General features: G+C 36.1%; 2 protein-coding genes across 7 annotated transcripts in view; one reads left to right on the forward strand and one right to left on the reverse strand.

Annotated features, from left to right (window-relative positions):
* Positions 1 to 18,083, forward strand: part of LOC137236719 (uncharacterized) — a 296,244-nt gene that overhangs the window by 232,123 nt on the left and 46,038 nt on the right. The gene's annotated exons all lie outside the window — the stretch shown is intronic.
* LOC137238608 (putative nuclease HARBI1) lies at positions 12,454 to 13,750 on the reverse strand. Its single transcript, XM_067763776.1, has 4 exons — positions 13,653 to 13,750; positions 13,152 to 13,590; positions 12,936 to 13,080; positions 12,454 to 12,851 (listed from the first exon to the last, which is right to left on the reverse strand). Exons 1-4 carry the CDS (start codon positions 13,748 to 13,750, stop codon positions 12,454 to 12,456), a joined length of 1,080 nt encoding a protein of 359 aa, XP_067619877.1.

The following is an 18,083-nucleotide window of genomic DNA, read 5'->3' on the forward strand; positions in this document are numbered from 1 at the left end:
TGGCCTTAGTTCTATAGGTGGACGCCTTTTCGAGATATCGCCATAAAGGTGGACCAGGGGTGACTCTAGAATGTGTTTGTACGATATGTGTATCAAATAAAAGGTATTAACGACGGTTTTAAAAGGGAGTGACCCTTAGTTGTATATGTGAAGGCGTTTTCGAGATATCGACCAAAATGTGGACCACGGTGACCCAAAACATCATCTGTCGGATACCGCTAATTTATTTATATACTAGCAGACCCGTCAGACGTTATTCTGCCCTGAATTTGGTCTATCTGCATACATTTTAATAAGCTTTTTCGTCTAGCTCTGCCCTCCCCCTCTTCACTTTTTCTTAATCGTTTTATTCTCTCCTCCTTCCGTTTTTTTCGCTTCATCTATCTTTATCTTCGCCTCACTCTATCTCTTTCTCAGTCTCCTTCTCCTTCCTCTTTTCCCTTCTCTCAAATTTTTCCCATTCTTCTTCATCCCTTATTGCCAGTCCCAGAGGGTGGTATGTATTTTGTTCCAGTCCCATTCCGAGTCCCAGTCCCACTCCAAGTCTCAGTCCTAGCCCTAGTCCTAATCCCAGTCCCTGCCCATCTCTGGTCTACTTCCCGGAAAGGATCGTAAATAATAATATATGCAAATTTATATACCAAATTTCAGGCAAATCGAATAGGACGTATGTAAATAGGTATGTGGGTATAATTTATTCATGTCTTTATTTCGGCCTCGCATGCATATTTATCAGTTTTGCCAGGTTGATGCGACTAAATCAAATATCACGATGAAAATTACTTCAAAGCTCTCAGCAACAGCTTTCATTTGATATCCATATTACAGACACATTCCAGGGGCATCCGGGTCCAGGTTTTGGCCTATATCTCGAGACCTTAGTCACCCAGGGGTATAAAGACTACTCTGTACTAAAGCACACACCAACAGCTTCAATTTGATACCCATAATGTAAAACCTAGTGTTACCCTGGTCCACGTTTTGGCCTATATCTCGAGACCATAGTCACCAATAGGTATGAAAACTTCCCTGTACTAAAGCACTCATCAACAGCTTTCATTTGTTGTCCATATTCTATAAACACATTCTAGGGGTACACGCATCCTCGTTTTGGTCTATATCTCGAGACCCTGGTCACCCAGGGGCATAAAGATTACTCTGTACTAAAGCACAGATCAACAGCTTCAATTTGATACCCATAATGTAAAAACCCATCCTAGTGTTACCCTGATCCACGTTTTGGCCTATATCTCGAGACCCTAGTCACAAATACATAGGTATGAAAATTATCATGTACTAAGGCAGTCATCAACAACTTTCATTTGTTATTCGTGTTGTATTACCACTTCCTAGGGGTACACGGGTCCACGTTTTGGCCTCAATCTTGAGGCCATAGTCACCAATAAGTATGAAAACTACCCTGTACTAAAGCACTCATCAACAGCTTTCATTTGTTATCCATATTGTATGAACACATTCTAGGAGTACCCGCGTCCACGTTTTCGCTTATATCTCGCTACCCTAGTTACCCGCGGGTACGAAAAATACCCCGTATCAAAGTACTCATAAACAGCTTCCATTTGATACCCATATTGTACAAACATATCCCAGGATTACCCAGGTCCACGTTTTGATCTCAAGACCCTAGCCAGAACGGGACAAAAATTATCATATGTCTCTCTCGTGGTTCTATGCTACCCGTCCACCAATTTTCAGGCAAATATGTTCATCCATTCCTTTCTCTTCAATCACTCTTTATGTTTAAAAAAAAAAGCGCAACAAAATCCGTTGCGTATTTTTAAAGGTTTAAGCATTCAAAGGGACATAGGGACAGAAAAAGTGACCTTGTTTAATACTATGTAGTGATGTACATCCATACATACCTATAAATCTACGCCTGAAGTTAAATAACGCAGCGAATGCTATATATGTACGTGTGTATGTGTCGCATCATGCCTCACTCAAAAGCAATTAGCGCGCACAGTTCACAGCGAACAACCACACAAACAAATTTTTTGGTAAAAATGTTACTTTTGTTTAAACAATTTGGCTGATATAAGAATGGAATCAAGTATTTTTTTTGATGCAGAACGAAGGTAGATATTTCAGTTTTACTGAAAATTAGAATTTTTCAAATCCATCCTTCCGTTTATGAGTTATAGTTGTGTAAACAAAAATTTTATGATTTTTACTACATTTTGGCAATTTGCCACGCCCCTATAATATATACTTTCAAATTATATTAACTGCACCATCTCACGTAGCTAAGCTTTCAAATGCAAAAAACCGTTTTAAAATCGAGGCATTCTGTGTGAAGTTATGTGCGTACATGGCATTTAGCGACTTTATTTTATAAGATTTATAGATAGATGTAATACCAAGAATAGTATTCCTGCCATGATTCCAAGAGCTTTTGATTTGGCCCTGCAGAACTTTTTTATTTTCTTCTAGTTAATATGGTAGGTGTCACACCCATTTTGCAAAGTTTTTTCTAAAGTTATATTTTGCGTCAATAAACCAATCCAATTACCATGTTTCATCCCTTTTTTCGTATTTGGTATAAAATTGTGGCATTTTTTAATTTTTCGAAATTTTCTATATCGAAAAAGTGGGCGTGGTCATAGTCGGATTTCGCCCATTTTTAATACCAAGATAAAGTGAGTTCAGATAGGTACGTGAACTGAGTTTAGTAAAGATATATCGATTTTTGATGAAGTTATCGTGTTAACGGAAGAGCGGAAGGCAGACGGTTGACTGTGTATAAAACCTGAAACATCGTCATAGAAGCTATGCCCTTACCAAATTGCACAAGGATTGGTAAATTTTTGTTCGACTTATGGCATTAAAAGTATTGTAGACAAATTGAGTGAAAAAGGGCGGAGCCATGCCCATTGTCCAAATTTTTACAAATTTTCTATTCTGCGTCATAAGGTCAACCCACCTACCAAGTATCATCGCTTTATCCGTCTTTGGTAAAGAATTATCGCAGTTTTTCGGTTTTTCCATCTGAGATGAGTGCCCAGGAACTTACATACCGAATTTCATTAAGATACCCCAAAATTTACTCAAGTTATCGTGCTTACGTACGGACGAACGGACGGACGGACATGGCTAAATGAATTTCTTTTTCCGCCCAGATCATTTTGATATATAGGAAGAAGTCTATATCTATCTCGATTAGTTTATGCCGTACCGTTATGCGAACAAAGTTAGTATACTCCGTGAGCTCTGCTCAGCTGAGTATAACAATATGGTTGCCATCGCATATCGGAAACGGACCAATGATATCAATGTTAATGTAGCAGAAACGCTATTTGGGAGGTTCGTACATGGACGGTGTTGAGAGAAGGTGGGATGGCCGTCGGCATCGTGGACGGGACCTTAAACCTTCCAAAGAACTTTTCTCTCGGGAACTACAAGGACCATCTCATCTTTTTTTGTCGCCATCGTCCAAATTCCGAGCCATACATTAGTACAGACCGACCTTCAATGTGATTTTTGTTCGACGAGAGAGAATTTGACTTCTCGATCCAAAGAAGCACTGGTTGGTAAGACTTCTCACTTTGTTTTCTAAGCTCACATAATTTTTCATGTAATGCAGCTTCAGGCTGTAACAAAAACAAAAAGTTCGTATGTAAGTAATTTTAATGATATTATAGGCCACAAAAAATATGTGAATAAAATTAATAAAACAAATATTGATTATACAATTCCAAACGATTGTTCGCGATACATACTCATTTTTAGGTATGTACATATGTACATCAATTGACATGAAATAATAACGAAAAAGTTCATAAAAGTATCACGCAAACTACAATACCTTTCAAATACACAACAAATATTTTGCTGATTTTATAGTAATTACATTTTGTCAGGATATTAAGGCTACAAAAAAATAGTTTGTTATTAATAATAACAAATAATAATGAGACATACATATATGTATGCACATATGAACAATTGTAGGTTTGTGCATTGTAAATATGTCATAAACTATTGATAAGCTATATCGAATATGTACACTGAAAAAATAAAAACAATTCCTAGAAACTCCAGGAAAAGAAGAAAAAATGGGATCGATTTTGCGCCATAGAAACGCTTCCCTTAATCTAGGCAAGTAATTTTCTGAAAAAACTAAGATGTTTCTTTCTTTGGTTATAGGAAAAATTTTCTTATAAATGGAAAAACTGCATAAAAAAATTAAATTTTGTAACTGGTCAGGAATTTCTAGTCGAGGTCCACAACATTACAGTCGGGTACTCACTGAGCTTGCTCGTACATGTAAATGTTGGGAGAAATATTCAATAATTGAAAATTTTTTCCTCAAATAGATGAAAAGTTTTCTACATAAATGAGAAATTCTTATTTATTACATTGAAATTTTCCTCAATTTAAAGAAATTTTTTAAGGAAATGTTTTTCCTCATTTTTGGTGTTTTTTTTTTACTCATTTTACTCAGCTGAGCAGAGCTCACAGAGTATATTAATTTTGTTTGCATAACGGTAATCCGTAAGGGCATAAACTAATCGATTTAATTTTAATTTAAAAGTTTTGCAAGTTGTAATTTGGCAGTCGTTGAAGATATCATGATGAAATTTGGCAGGAACGTTACCTCTATTCCTATATGTGTGCTAAATGAAAATTAGCAAAATCGGATGACGAACACGCCCACTTTTAAATCAGTCTAGAATACTTTTTTAGTCTAGAATACTTTTAATGTCATAAGTCGAACAAAAATTTACCAATGCTTTTGAAATTTGGTAGGGGAATAGATTCTATGACAATAACTGAGTTCTGTGAAAATGGGCGAAATCGGTTGAAGCCACGCCCGGTTTTTTTACACAGTCGATTGTCTGTCCTTCCGCTCGGCCTTTAACACGATAACTTGAGCAAAAATCGATATATCTTTACTAAACTTAGTTCACATACTTATCTGAACTCACTCTATCTTGGTATAAAAAATGGCTGAAATCCGACTAAGACCACGCCTACTTTTTCGATATCGAAAATTACGAAAAATAAAAAAAATGCCATAATTCTATACCAAATACGAAAAAAGAGATGAAACATGGTAATTGGATTGGCTTATTGACGCAAAATATAACTTTAGAAAAAACTTTGTAAAATGGGTGTGATACCTACCATATTAAGTAGAGGAAAATAAAAAAGTTCTGTAGGGCGAAATCAAAAGCCCTTAGAATCTTGGCAGGAATACTGTTCGTGGTATTACATGTATATAAATAAAATAGAGGTACCAGACAGATGATGTTGTGGGTCACCCTGGTCCACATTTTGGACGATATCTCGAACACGCCTTCACATACACAACTAAGGGCCGCTCCCTTTTAAAATCCTCATTAATACCTTTACCCCTGGTCCACCTTTATGTCGATATCTCAAAAAGGCGTCCACCTATAGAACTAAGGCCCACTCCCCTTTAAAATACTCATGAACAACTTTCATTTGATACCCGTATCGTACAAAAAATGTCTAGAGTCACCCACGGTCCACATTTATGGCGATATCTCGAAAAGGCGTCCACCTATAAAACTAAGGCCGACTCCCCTTTAAAATACTCATGAACACCTTTCATTTGATACCCATATCGTACAAACAATTTCTAGAGTCACCCCTGGTCCACCTTTATGGCGATATCTCGAAAAGGCGTCCACCTATAGAACTAAGGCCCACTTCCCTTTAAAATACTCATCAACACCTTTCATTTTATACCCATATCGTACAAACAATTTCTAGAGTCACCCCTGGTCCACCTTTATGGCGATATCTCGAAAAGGCGTCCACCTATAGAACTAAGGCCCACTCCCTTTTAAATAATCATTAACACCTTTCATTTGATAGCTATATCATACAAACGCATTCTAGAGTCACCCCTGGTCCACCTTTATGGCGATATCCCGAAATGGCGTCCACCTATAGAACTATGGCCCACTCCCTTTTAAAATACTCTTTAATACCTTCCATTTGATATCCATGTCATAAAAACACATTCCAGGGTTACCTAGGTTCATTTTCCTACTTGGTGATTTTCCCTTATTTTGTCTCCAAAGCTCTCAGCTGAGTATGTAATGTTCGGTTACACCCGAACTTAGCCTTCCTTACTTGTTTTATTTTGTTGATTTTCTGACAGTGTGAATAATTGAAGTATATTGGAACGATTTTCTGTCATCCCTTGCCAGATTTGATTTCGAGACAAACTGGTTTCGACATTTTGCCATTATCAGTGTCCATTTCGCCTGTTTTTTCTGAGTGTACATAAACTAAAATGATTGTTTGATCGATACGTCTAATCATTTCTACACACATACAAACATTCATACTAACTTATACTGACTGAAAGCAAGCACTTTGATGTCTTGCCATCAACGTAAGCCGCATACTATAATGAGAATAAAAAATAACAACAAAACTTAGTTATTATAAGGAATAAATAATTTATTTGGCGGCCACCGTGGTGTGATGGTAGCGTGCTCCGCCTATCACACCGTATGCCCTGGGTTCAACTCCCGGGTAAAGCAACATCAAAATTTTAGAAATAAAGTTTTTCAATTAGAAGAAAATTTTTCTAAGCGGGGTCGCCCCTCGGCAGTGACTGGCAAGCGCTCCGAGTGTATTTCTGCCATGAAAACCTCTCAGTGAAAACTCATCTGCCTTGCAGATGCCGTTCGGAGTCGGCATAAAACATGTAGGTCCCGTCCGGGCAATTTGTAGGGAAAATCAAGAGGGGCTCGACGCAAATTGGAAGAGAAGCTCGGCCTTAGATCTCTTCGGAGGTTATCGCGCCTTACATTTATTTTTTTTTTAATTTATTTTGGAAGCTCATATATTAGCTACTGTACTAGCCCATTTCCTCCACAAAAACATTTTTGCCTGCAGGTATCACAAGCAATAATCAATAACATCATATTGATTAGATCTAGTTGAGTTATTTTTTTTTCTCAAAAATTCTGAAGGATTACTTTCCTCATGGAACTGGGGGGTGGGGGCGGGATGGCCCAGAAACGACAACGATAACACTCCCCGAAGGTGCCTTTATCGCTACCACAACAACAACAACAAAAGGTACCTTACTTTGCTGATGTTGCGAAACCGCTTAATTGTGCCGTATGCAAAAACATATTATTTGATATTACAAAATTTCAAACTCATCAGAGGTAGTAATTCATTTTTAATAAAGAGTGGGCGTGATCTTCCTTTGATTGCAATATCGGACCCCAAATACGATTTTTTGACTATCTCGATCTTTGCGCCACTTGGCGGCGAATTTTCATTTGTCGCTTTCTATTCAGGTATATAATGTGTTCCAAATATGAGCCTAATCGAAGCACAAGTACTATTTTTGGAATATCTAGATCCTTGCACCACCTAGCGGCAATTTTTTTTTCATATTTTGCTTTCTATTCATGTATTTATTATATGTTCAAAGCATGAGCCAAATCGGACTGCAAATACGATTTTTTAAAATATTTCGATCCATGCGCCACCTATCGGAGTTTTTTTCTTATTATTGCATTGTCATTGGGTTCTGAACTATATTCCAAGTTTCAAGTTTATCGGGAAGTTACTTAAATTTCAATTACAAAATTCGTAACCTTCGCTACCCAGAGTCAAGCTACATAAAACCGTTTAAAAAGACCTCATTTCAAGTGTCAAACTCCTGTGGTATGGCGTGAACTGTTGACAATCACAGCGACTATTATTTCTGTGTGTTAAAATTAACAGGAATAAACCGCAAAATTCACTCTGAGTGGATTTATCTCCACTTGTACCCAGACCCCATATAATATTACCTCCCCTGCATGTCAAATCGGGTCTTATAAAAAAATTTGTAGAGATCTTAGACAAAAGTAATGAATGTTTCAAATATGTTCAAATCATTTCCACGACTCAGAACGGAAAAGGTGAAAACTGGGATTTTTGAAGGCCCACAGATTATAAAACTAATTTGTGATCCAAAGTTCAGTAGTCGGAAAAAAGCACCTGAAAAATCTGCATGGGACGAGTTCGTTTTGGTTGTAAAAACTTTTTACGAAACAGGAAGTTACATGACTTTTCTGAGCATATTAACCAACTGATGCTACACTTTCAAAATCTGAGTTTAAGTATGAGTATCAAGATGCAATTTCTTTATAGCCACCTGAACCGATTTCTTGAAAATTTATGCGATCTCAGTCAAGAGCAAGGTGGACGCGAATTATTGCTGGATCATTCAGAGAAATGCTCCTAAGTCAACTCATTAAAGAAAATCTCTTGAAAGAAAATTTAACTCACTGGCCTAGAGGAATAAGTAAAAGCCTGTAAGTGAAAATCACGTTCACTCAAGATTCTAATCGAAAAAAGGGTATATGGCGTAATTTTCACTCCATGTATGCAAATGCCTGGCATACAAACTGACGAAGTGAATAGGGAAGAAAGAGGCAGAAGTGGAATGCTGTATCGCGGAATACAGAATGTAAGCGTTATTGTGCTATGTAAGTACACTGTAGCGTAATATGCGAGTAAATACCGTGAGCAAAGATTATTACACATCAAAAAGCTATTCTCAGGAAGCCATCGAGGAAGTTCGTCACATGCAAATGTTTGTATTGACGCGATTCATGCCTCATCACATGAGCAAACAAAAGTGGAATAAATCTAAGGAATTGTAAACTTCACAACACACCGACGCCCTACTAAGAGGAACTTATGCACTTACTAAAGAAGTAACCAACCAAAGAAATAAATAATATTGTTGTACTCAAATGAAGGAAACACCCACAAGTGCAGATAGTCCAGCCAACTCGAATGCTTGCAACCAGCTACTTAAACATATTTACAATACTAACTAACAAACAGCAATCCGATATCCTCAAAATAACGGTGCCCCCATAAATTCAGAAAACAGAAATTCAGAAACACACTTTTTCAGAAAACTTTAGTCAGAACCCTTTTTTCAGAAAGACATAATTCTGAAGTCAAAACTCAGAAGTCAAATTTCAGAAATTATTATTCAGAAGTGAAGTTTCAGAAGTCAAAATTAAGAAGTCAAATTTCAGAAGTCAAATTTCAGAAGCCAAATTTCAGAAGTCAAAATTCAGAAGTCAAAATTCAGAAAGCAATCAGAATACAGAAAAAACATTAAATTTTTCTCAAAATTCAGAAACGTTCATTTATTTGGAAGGTATTATGTATAAAGAAAAAGTAGTACAATCTAAAATTTTAAATTGTGTGCAATGGCAAGCATGTAATTAATTAAATCATTTTCGCGTTCATCTTTTTCAAATGAATTTACAATACTAAACAAACGCTGGTCAAGTCTTTGTATTTTTTCTTGCGTTTTCGATGTGGCTCACCTCCAGCTGAAAATTGCTGTAGTTTTATTTCTGTTATTGCCTGTTCGTTTTTTATTTTATTTATGAAATTAAATATGTTAGGGTGTGTCCCAAATGCATTTCGAATGGCGTTGTGCCACCCTTCGATAGAATTATTTGTTTGGGCTTCACCCAAACGACTTCTTCCGACGTTGCTGTGTTCCAGGAAGTGGCAATCCAATATAAGTTACCTCGAAATAATTTAATAAGTTTTGTATTTCGGAATTGTATTCCTTTTCTTCGTTATCCACATAAAATTCCAGTTCAGATATCAATCCGAATGCATCGATCACAATTTCCTCTGGAACAAATGCAAGTGCTAATAAATATTTCAAATTCATCGCGAAAATGGAAAAAATTTTTATAACTCTTTTGCAGCCCTAATGATTGGATATGTCTCGAAATGTTTTTGGAAAAGTGGAAAAAACATCTATGAACCAATGCTTCGGGAAACGAGTTTTTTACTGAATTAAGTGCCGCCTTCTCGAGATCCAACATCACATATTTAGGTTAAAATGAGTTTCTTTGTTCTAATAAAGTCTTCATTATGATATTATATGTTTCTTGTTTTTTGTTACGTGCTAGTACATATACCAAGGGAACTATTAAACCATTTAAACCTCCTGCAAATAATAGAATTTCAATAGAATCGAGAGCTGTATTCAAATATAAACATATAAAGGAAACACTTGCCATGCAATGTATATAATTGGAGAAAAAAAGTGGAGGAACAACAGAAAATGTGCCGTCCATATGAATCGAGGAGCAACTTGCTAAAAAATTCAAATTTTCTTCTGTGGAAAAAATGATTAACCTTTGATAATTTGGGCCACTATCAATGTAGCAAAAATTGTTTTCCATCTATTGTTTTGATAAACTCATTTTCAAGAACGAGTTCTTTGAGATTATTAGGATTTTTCGGAATGAAATTTAGAGCACTTGTTCGCCTGACGGTGCGCATCATTTGATCTACTGAAGGGAGAATCGGTCTAACAGCTATATTTGCATTTGATATAATCTGTCCTAAAATATCTCTCGAGGTACGACGCTCATCAGTAGCCTTTCGTTTAAAGTCTTTTGCCAATCGATAACATTCCACTTTCCTAGCATCTGGTGCATGTAAATGTATGCCTGTTATCTTCATCTTGTTATTATTTTCACCTGGGGGGCTACTCTGTATTGCGATGCGAATGGACATTTTTTTCTCATTTGCCTTATCGACACTCTGTAACTCAACTATCGCAACTGACATTTGACATTTTCGGATTTGCTTTTTCCCTTTCGCATTCATTTTTCCCTTTCGAATTGCGTACACTCTGTATCACGAAAGCGAATGTCAATTGCTCTGTAAATTCGAATCTGTCTTGCTACAACAAAACTCAGTCGCGCGGCAAAAAAATGTAAGTTTTTAACAAAAACTGTGTGTTGTTTTATTTTTTATGTTTATTTAAACACTTAATAAATAGTGTTGTTAATGTTTTTTAGGGAAAAATCTAAAATGAAGCACATGCAACAAAAACAATTCGAAGTGCTCGTGGACTTCATGAAGGCGCATCCCGACTTGTAGAAGGGATTACTAAAGTCCGCGAATGGTCGAAATGCTGCCTCAAATTTGTGGAATAGGGTAACATCACAGCTAAATGCACTTGGTCCACCATCGCGCGATGTTGCTGGTTGGAAAAAAGTAAGTACTTCTCGGTAGCTATTTATGTACATAGTTAAATGCAAAAAATTTTAGGTGTGGGCTGATTACAAAGTGCATCTAAAATCAAAAATGCGACGCAACAAGACAAGCGTTTCCGGAACTGGTGGGGGTCCGTCGGGGTTTGTGCCGTTAACACACCTAGAAGAAGAAGTAAGTAAGCTATTGAGTGCAGATATGTAAGTCCATGAGCGGAACCATTAGCACCTCCAGGTTTGGTGTTAAGCCAAAGTCGGCTTCAATACAACCGAGGGAGAGTCCGGTGGCGCGACGTGAGAGTCCGGTGGTATGACGTGGGAGTCCGGTGGTACAACGTTGGAGTCCGGTGGTATAACGTGGGAGTCCGGTAGCACGAGCAGACAGTTCCGCCGGGTCGGGGAACTCGTGCTCAGATAATGAACATACAGGCTCAGAAGAAAGCGAGCAAGAAGAGCTTCCCACTTGTTCGAACACCGCCAAAACTCCGCGCAGAAAGCAAAGTCTGGTGGAACATCAAGTGTCTAATCAAATCGAGTACCACAAGCGTTCAACAAATTTGCTGAACGAAATAAACTCGAACTTGATAAACATATACAGCGAAATGAAAAAAAAACGAGAGCTACAAGAATGCCGACTAAAGCTGGAGAAAGAAAGGTTCCTTTACCAGCAAACAGCAGACAACAAAAAAATTAAGATGAAGCTAACCAAACTAGAACCACAAAAGGAGGTCCTAGCTGTTGAAGCAAGTACCAACGAATTAATCTCTAGCTCAAAGCGACAGGCACAGTAAACCAAAAGAGGTGTTGTTTCACTATGTATATATACTAATAAGACCGTATCTATTTATAAAAAAATATGTGATTTTACAAAAATGATGCTAAATTTAATATTAATTACCAAATAATTAACCAAATGAATATAAAAGACTGTATAAATATATAATATAAGAGTGTATAAACGTATGTGATAATGTGTACAATGTTGAAAGAAAAAGTCAGTACGCTTTATTTAATTTAATGACGTAAATTTATTGAAGTGAATTTAATTTTGATTTAATTGAATGCTTTTATGTTTAATTTAACTAAATATATTTACATATATATATTACATTAAAAAGTGAAAAATATTGTACCTTTTAATTTGAACCATACATACATATATGTATGTATTTACATTAAAAAAAATGAAATTAAAAAATTTAAAAAAATGTACCTTTTAATGCCATAAGTGTATATGTGAACATGTGCGAATTTATTTTAATTTAATATTTTTATGTTTTGTATTAATTATTTTACATCAAACATGTTTAAATTCACATACATTTGTATACATATGTGTATGTAAAAACTATTTCAAAATACATGAACAAAAATAATTGAACAATTTATATATTTTATTTCTTTAGTTTGGGTTTCTCCAGTTAACCATATTATTTTTAATTTGTTCCCTAATGTTTTTGGCGATATTTGATAATTTTCGGCTTTCTTGTGCATCGACATTGGCACTTGAAGGGTCATTTCGCTCGAAAACAATGTTTGAAGGATCTTCCACTTTGTATAAAATGCAAATATTATGCAAAGCACAGCATACGTTTAGAATTTGAACCACTTTTTCGGGTGTATAATGCAACTCTCTTGCAGCTAAGAGGCATCTAAACCTGCCTTTTAATACTCCAAAAGTTCGTTCGATTAACGATCTTCCTTTGCAAAAGTTATCATTAAAAAAAATTTTGTCAGAGTTCTCTGCTGCGTTTCTGTATGGTGTTAGCAGCCATGGCTCGAGGGGATATCCAGAATCTCCTATAATAAAGTAACATAAGTATGTGGTTAGAAAAACTGCGAAGCAAATCCTCAGGCGAAATACCTAAAGTATGTTAATCTTACCAAGAATTCTCACTCCTCTGTCTCCATTTTCAAAATTCGCCTTTAAGCAAGCACGCTCTGAAGATAGGCTCCAGACGAGGGAATCATGCGAAGCACCTCCAAACCTTCCATCTACTGCCCTTATGCGGATTTTGTGGTCACAAATCTAAAATATATAAATACATAAATATGTAGTTGCATTTAAATGTGTATTTATAAATACTGTATCACTCTTACCACCATTGCATTAATGCTATGTTTGAGCTTACGGTTAAAATATAAATGCTCGTCTCGAGCCGGTCGTACCAATTGAATGTGAGTTCCATCGACCGCACCAATAACTCCTGGAATTCCGCAAGCCGAATAGAAACTTCTATTTGCTTCATTCTTTTCCGCTTCAGACAATGGAAACTCTATATGTTTTTTACATAGCACTTTTTCAATGGCGCTACACACCTCGAACATGCAACGGGAACACGTTTGCTGGGCCATACCCGTGTGGCGATCTTGACCAATCAAGTGTTGATACGCCCCCTGGCCAAGAAACTTCAATGTGCTCGACAACTTTAAAATGTTTGGAACTGCGGTTGACCTTTTTGGGCTCTTGAGTTCGCCGTTTATGCTATCTAGCACATATAAAAATGCATCCTTATTCAGGCGGAAATTTTTAACAAAGCTAAACACAAAAAATAAACTTTCTATAGGTCACAAACTTACAAATTCATAGATTTTGCATACCTCTTATCACTAAGGTTCATTATATTGGAGCTATCACGAATAATTCGTCTTTCAATGCGCTCCTCGTTTGTGTCATCCCACAGTGCCACTGAATCCATTTTATACACTTTTAAATCTTTATTGCAACTATTAATTTAAAACACAAGCCGAATTGAACGCGTTCCTAATCGCAACATACAATTGTTTATTTTTTACTTTATTTGTTTTGTTACATTCTTTGACATCTTCTAGCAGTAATGCCAACCCACACAGGAAAATACGCAAACAGCAAAAACGCAACACTGTTAGCAATGCTATAGCAATACAGAGTACCATTTGCTTATCGACTCGGATTTGACAATCGCATCGAATTCGTTTTCGAATCGCAATACAGAGTATCCCCCCTGGTTCCACGTTGTTATATCGAATTAATCTGGCACCACAATTCGATTCACTTTTTTTACTAAAACATATTCACGAAAGTGAAAAAACTTCCAATTTTGTGAATTAGAATTAAGTTCTTACTTTCTACAGAAAAAATAATCTGTTTCATTATACGACCTATCGAATGTATATTCAAATCCATCTAAAAAAATTTACAATAACACGAAAAAGTGATGATAAAAAATAAAGTCAGTGATCATACATTAAAAATGGATTAGTAGTTTATACTTAAAATATATCAAAACCGAAAAACCAAACATTTAAGTAGTCAGAAGGCAGAAAGATTTTATAACTTAAAATTTGGAAAATAACCAGATGGCTGAAAAAAAATTCAGATCAGAATTCAGAATTTTGCGCAAAACTTAATGTTTTTTTGCTGTCTGATTACTTTCTGAATTTTGACTTCTGAAATTTGTCTTCTGAATATTGACTTCTGAATTTTGACTTCTGAAATTTGACTTCTGAATTTTGACTTCTGAAAATTGACTTCTGCAATTTTGATTTCTGAATTTTTGTTTCTGAGTTTTGACTTCTGAATTTTTGCTTTTTGAAAAAAGACTTCTGACTAATGTTTTCTGAAAAAATGTGTTTCTGATTTTTTGTTTTCTGAATTAATGGGGGGGGAACCCAAAATAACATCAAAAAGAAAACAAAAAATTAAATAGTAACAACAATAAAGTCAACCAAAATTGTATGTAAGGAATTTAGAGTTGCTACCGGCGTTTTCAAAAAGTTGCACTGAAGCGTGCTGTAATGCTTCCAAACCCAAGCTAAGTCAAGTCATTTCAATTTGACTAAAAGTGCATCAAGCCAATTCTTGGGCAATTGCAATGCAGGTGGGAAGTTGTTACAATCAGCGTAGCGTTACTGCAACAGTACAGTCCATGTAATGTAATCCAATGCAATCGCAAAAGCAGCGAAGCTGGTTTTGGTGGTTTGACGAGAACAAAATATATCCGTTAACTTTTGTGTGTTAATTTGTTGGAAGTATGGAGGTGAGTTGAAATTGAAATCTTGAAGTAAACAATGACAACAACAGCAAATTGGTAAGTTGCATACGTCATAGAAATAGCAATGTATAATAATACATCCTGAGGGTGGAAAGTGCAAGTAGAATGTGAAAGCAAAAAAGTGTACCTAAACCAGATCGTATTTCGCGTAAAGGCCATAACAAGGCAAACGTATGTAGCGAAGTCTATACGTATAGTACGTATGTATGCGTATTTATTTATTATTTCTTTTTGTTGGAACTCAGACCAATTTGATGCGACTCTCACCCGAAATGCTAATCTACAAAATCAAGAAACAACTAATAATTATAATTATACAGTGCTACTCTAATAATATTTAGAGGACTCATACAAAACTTTTTTTTTTAATTTGATTTCGATTTGAAGCTTTTTAAAGACGGTTTCGGACATTTCTATTTTCATTTTGTTTGATGTTATTTTTCAAATTTCTTCTTATTACTTTAAACGAGCAATTCTTGTATATTTGTATAGCCGAACGTTCTCGGGAACGGCTCAACCGATTTAAATGAAATTTGGCACAGAGATAATGTATCACCTTCTAAGACTTTCTACCTAGGTTTTGCCACTCAGAATCTTTCACAAGGTTGCCACCTATTTCACTCCGCATTACAAAAGGGACATTTTTAATTAGGGTTGCCATTTAAGGTTGGGGTAGTTAGACGAAATAGTAATCTACTTACTCATATTCTATTAAAGCTTTAAAGGAGAACATTAAAGTCAAAAATCTCCGTAAAAAAATCTTACACAATATTCGACTTAATTTTCCTAATTTCACACACGTTAATAAAATTGAAATGCAATATCAAGGCACCGTGGCAAATTCTACCAAAATATATTTAGATGCATATTTTTGGCAAATATGCAATGAATAATTGCAATTTCTCACAGATTATTATTAGAAAGATTTCTCACCATAGCAAAAAGGTACCTCATCATGGTAATTTGCTACCGTTGAACACTAGAGGCATTTGTTCAATTTAAAAACGACATCTAACCATTTAACTACTTACCAACAGATGGCGCATAGGGAAGTAAGTTGACATTTAATTAAACTAACTGATAGTTGTCATTCATGAAATTTACAAGTTTTTGGAATGTAATAAAATTGTGAGACTTCCATAGTGTATAACTAAAAAAATGTTTCAAATTAATAATTCGGCGCATGATGGTGATGCAAAATGAACCTAGGGTAACCCTGGAATGTTTTTGTATGACATGTGTATTAAATGAAAGGTGTTAATGATTATTTAAAACGTAGTGGGCCTTAGTTCTATAGGTGGACGCCTTTTCGAGATATCGCAATAAGGGTGGACCAGGGGTGACTCTAGAATGTGTTTGTACGATATGTGTATCAAATTAAAAGTATTAATGAGGGTTTTAAAAGGGAGTAGCCCTTAGTTGTATATGTGAAGGCGTTTTCGAGATATCGACCAAAATGTGGACCAGGGTGACCCAGAACATCTTCTGTCGGGTACCGCTAATTTATTTATATATGTCATACCACGAACAGTATTCCTGCCAAGATTCCAAGGGCTTTTGATTTCGCCCTAAAGAAATTTTTCATTTTCTTGCACTTAATATGGTAGGTGTCACACCCATTTTACAAAGTTTTTTCTAAACTTATATTTTGCGTCAATAAACCAATCCAATTACCATGTTTCATCCCTTTTTCATATTTGGTACAGAATTATGGCATTTTTTCATTTTTCGTAATTTTCGATATCGGAAAAGTGGGCATGGTCATAGTCGGATTTCGGCCATATTTTATACCAAGATAAAGTGACTTCAGATAAGTACGTGAACTAAGTTTAGTTAACAGCTGTTTCGATTATACCTTGTAAATCTCTTCAAAGCCTTTTCTCCCGGGAGTGGGAGTCGAACCCGCACTCCTACGATAGTTGAAATGGTTTCAAGTGCATTCAGCTACGTCATGCCTTAGTTGTTGTAAAGTTTTTTCCAATTGCCTTCTTTTTGCATATTTTAATCTTTTACACATTGCATACTTCGTATGCAATTATGTCTTAAAGCTATGCATGTTAAGATATATCGTTTTTTGCGCAAGTTATCCTGTAAACGGCCGAGCGGAACGACAGACGGACGACTGTGTATAAAAACTGGGCGTGGCTTCAACCTATTTCGCCCATTTTCACAGAAAACAGTTATCGTCATAGAATCTATGTCCCTACTAAATTTCACAACGATTGGTATATTTTTGTTCGACTTATGGCATTAAAAAGGGCGGAGTTACGCCCATTTCGAAATTTTCTTTTATCTTTGTATTTTGTTGCACCATATCATTACTGGAGTCGAATGTTGACATAATTTACTTTTATACTGTAAAGATATTAAGTTTTTTGTTAAAATTTGAATTAAAAAAAATTGTTTTTTAAAAGTGGGCTTGTTCGTCATCCGATTTCGCAAATTTTTATTTGGCACACATATAGTGATAGGAGTAACGTGCCTACCAGATTTCATGATGATATCTTCAACGACTTGCGACGACGGCCACCGTGGTTTGATGGTAGCGTGCTTCGCCTACCACACCGTATGCCCTGGGTTCACACCCCGGGCAAAGCAACATCAAAATTTTAGAAATAAGGTTTTTCAATTAGAAGAAAATTTTTCTAAGCGGGGTCGCCCCTCGGCAGTGTTTGGCAAGCGCTCCGGGTGTATTTCTGCCATGAAAAGCTCTCAGTGAAAACCTTGCCTTGCAGATGCCGTTCGGAGTCGGCATAAAACATGTAGGTCCGTCCGGCCGATTTGTAGGGAAAATCAATAGGAGCACGACGCAAATTGGAAGAGAAGCTCGGCTTTAGATCTCTTCGGAGGTTATCGCGCCTTGCATTTATTTTTTATTTGTTTATCTTCAACGACTACCAAATTACAGCTTGCAAAAACTTTTAAATTACCTTCTTTTAAAAGTGGGCGGTGCCACGCCCATTGTCCAAAATTTTTCTAACTTTCTATTTTGTGTCAT

Source organism: Eurosta solidaginis, chromosome 1 (genome assembly GCF_040869045.1).
Source record: "Eurosta solidaginis isolate ZX-2024a chromosome 1, ASM4086904v1, whole genome shotgun sequence".
In the NCBI taxonomy this organism is placed as follows: domain Eukaryota; kingdom Metazoa; phylum Arthropoda; class Insecta; order Diptera; family Tephritidae; genus Eurosta; species Eurosta solidaginis.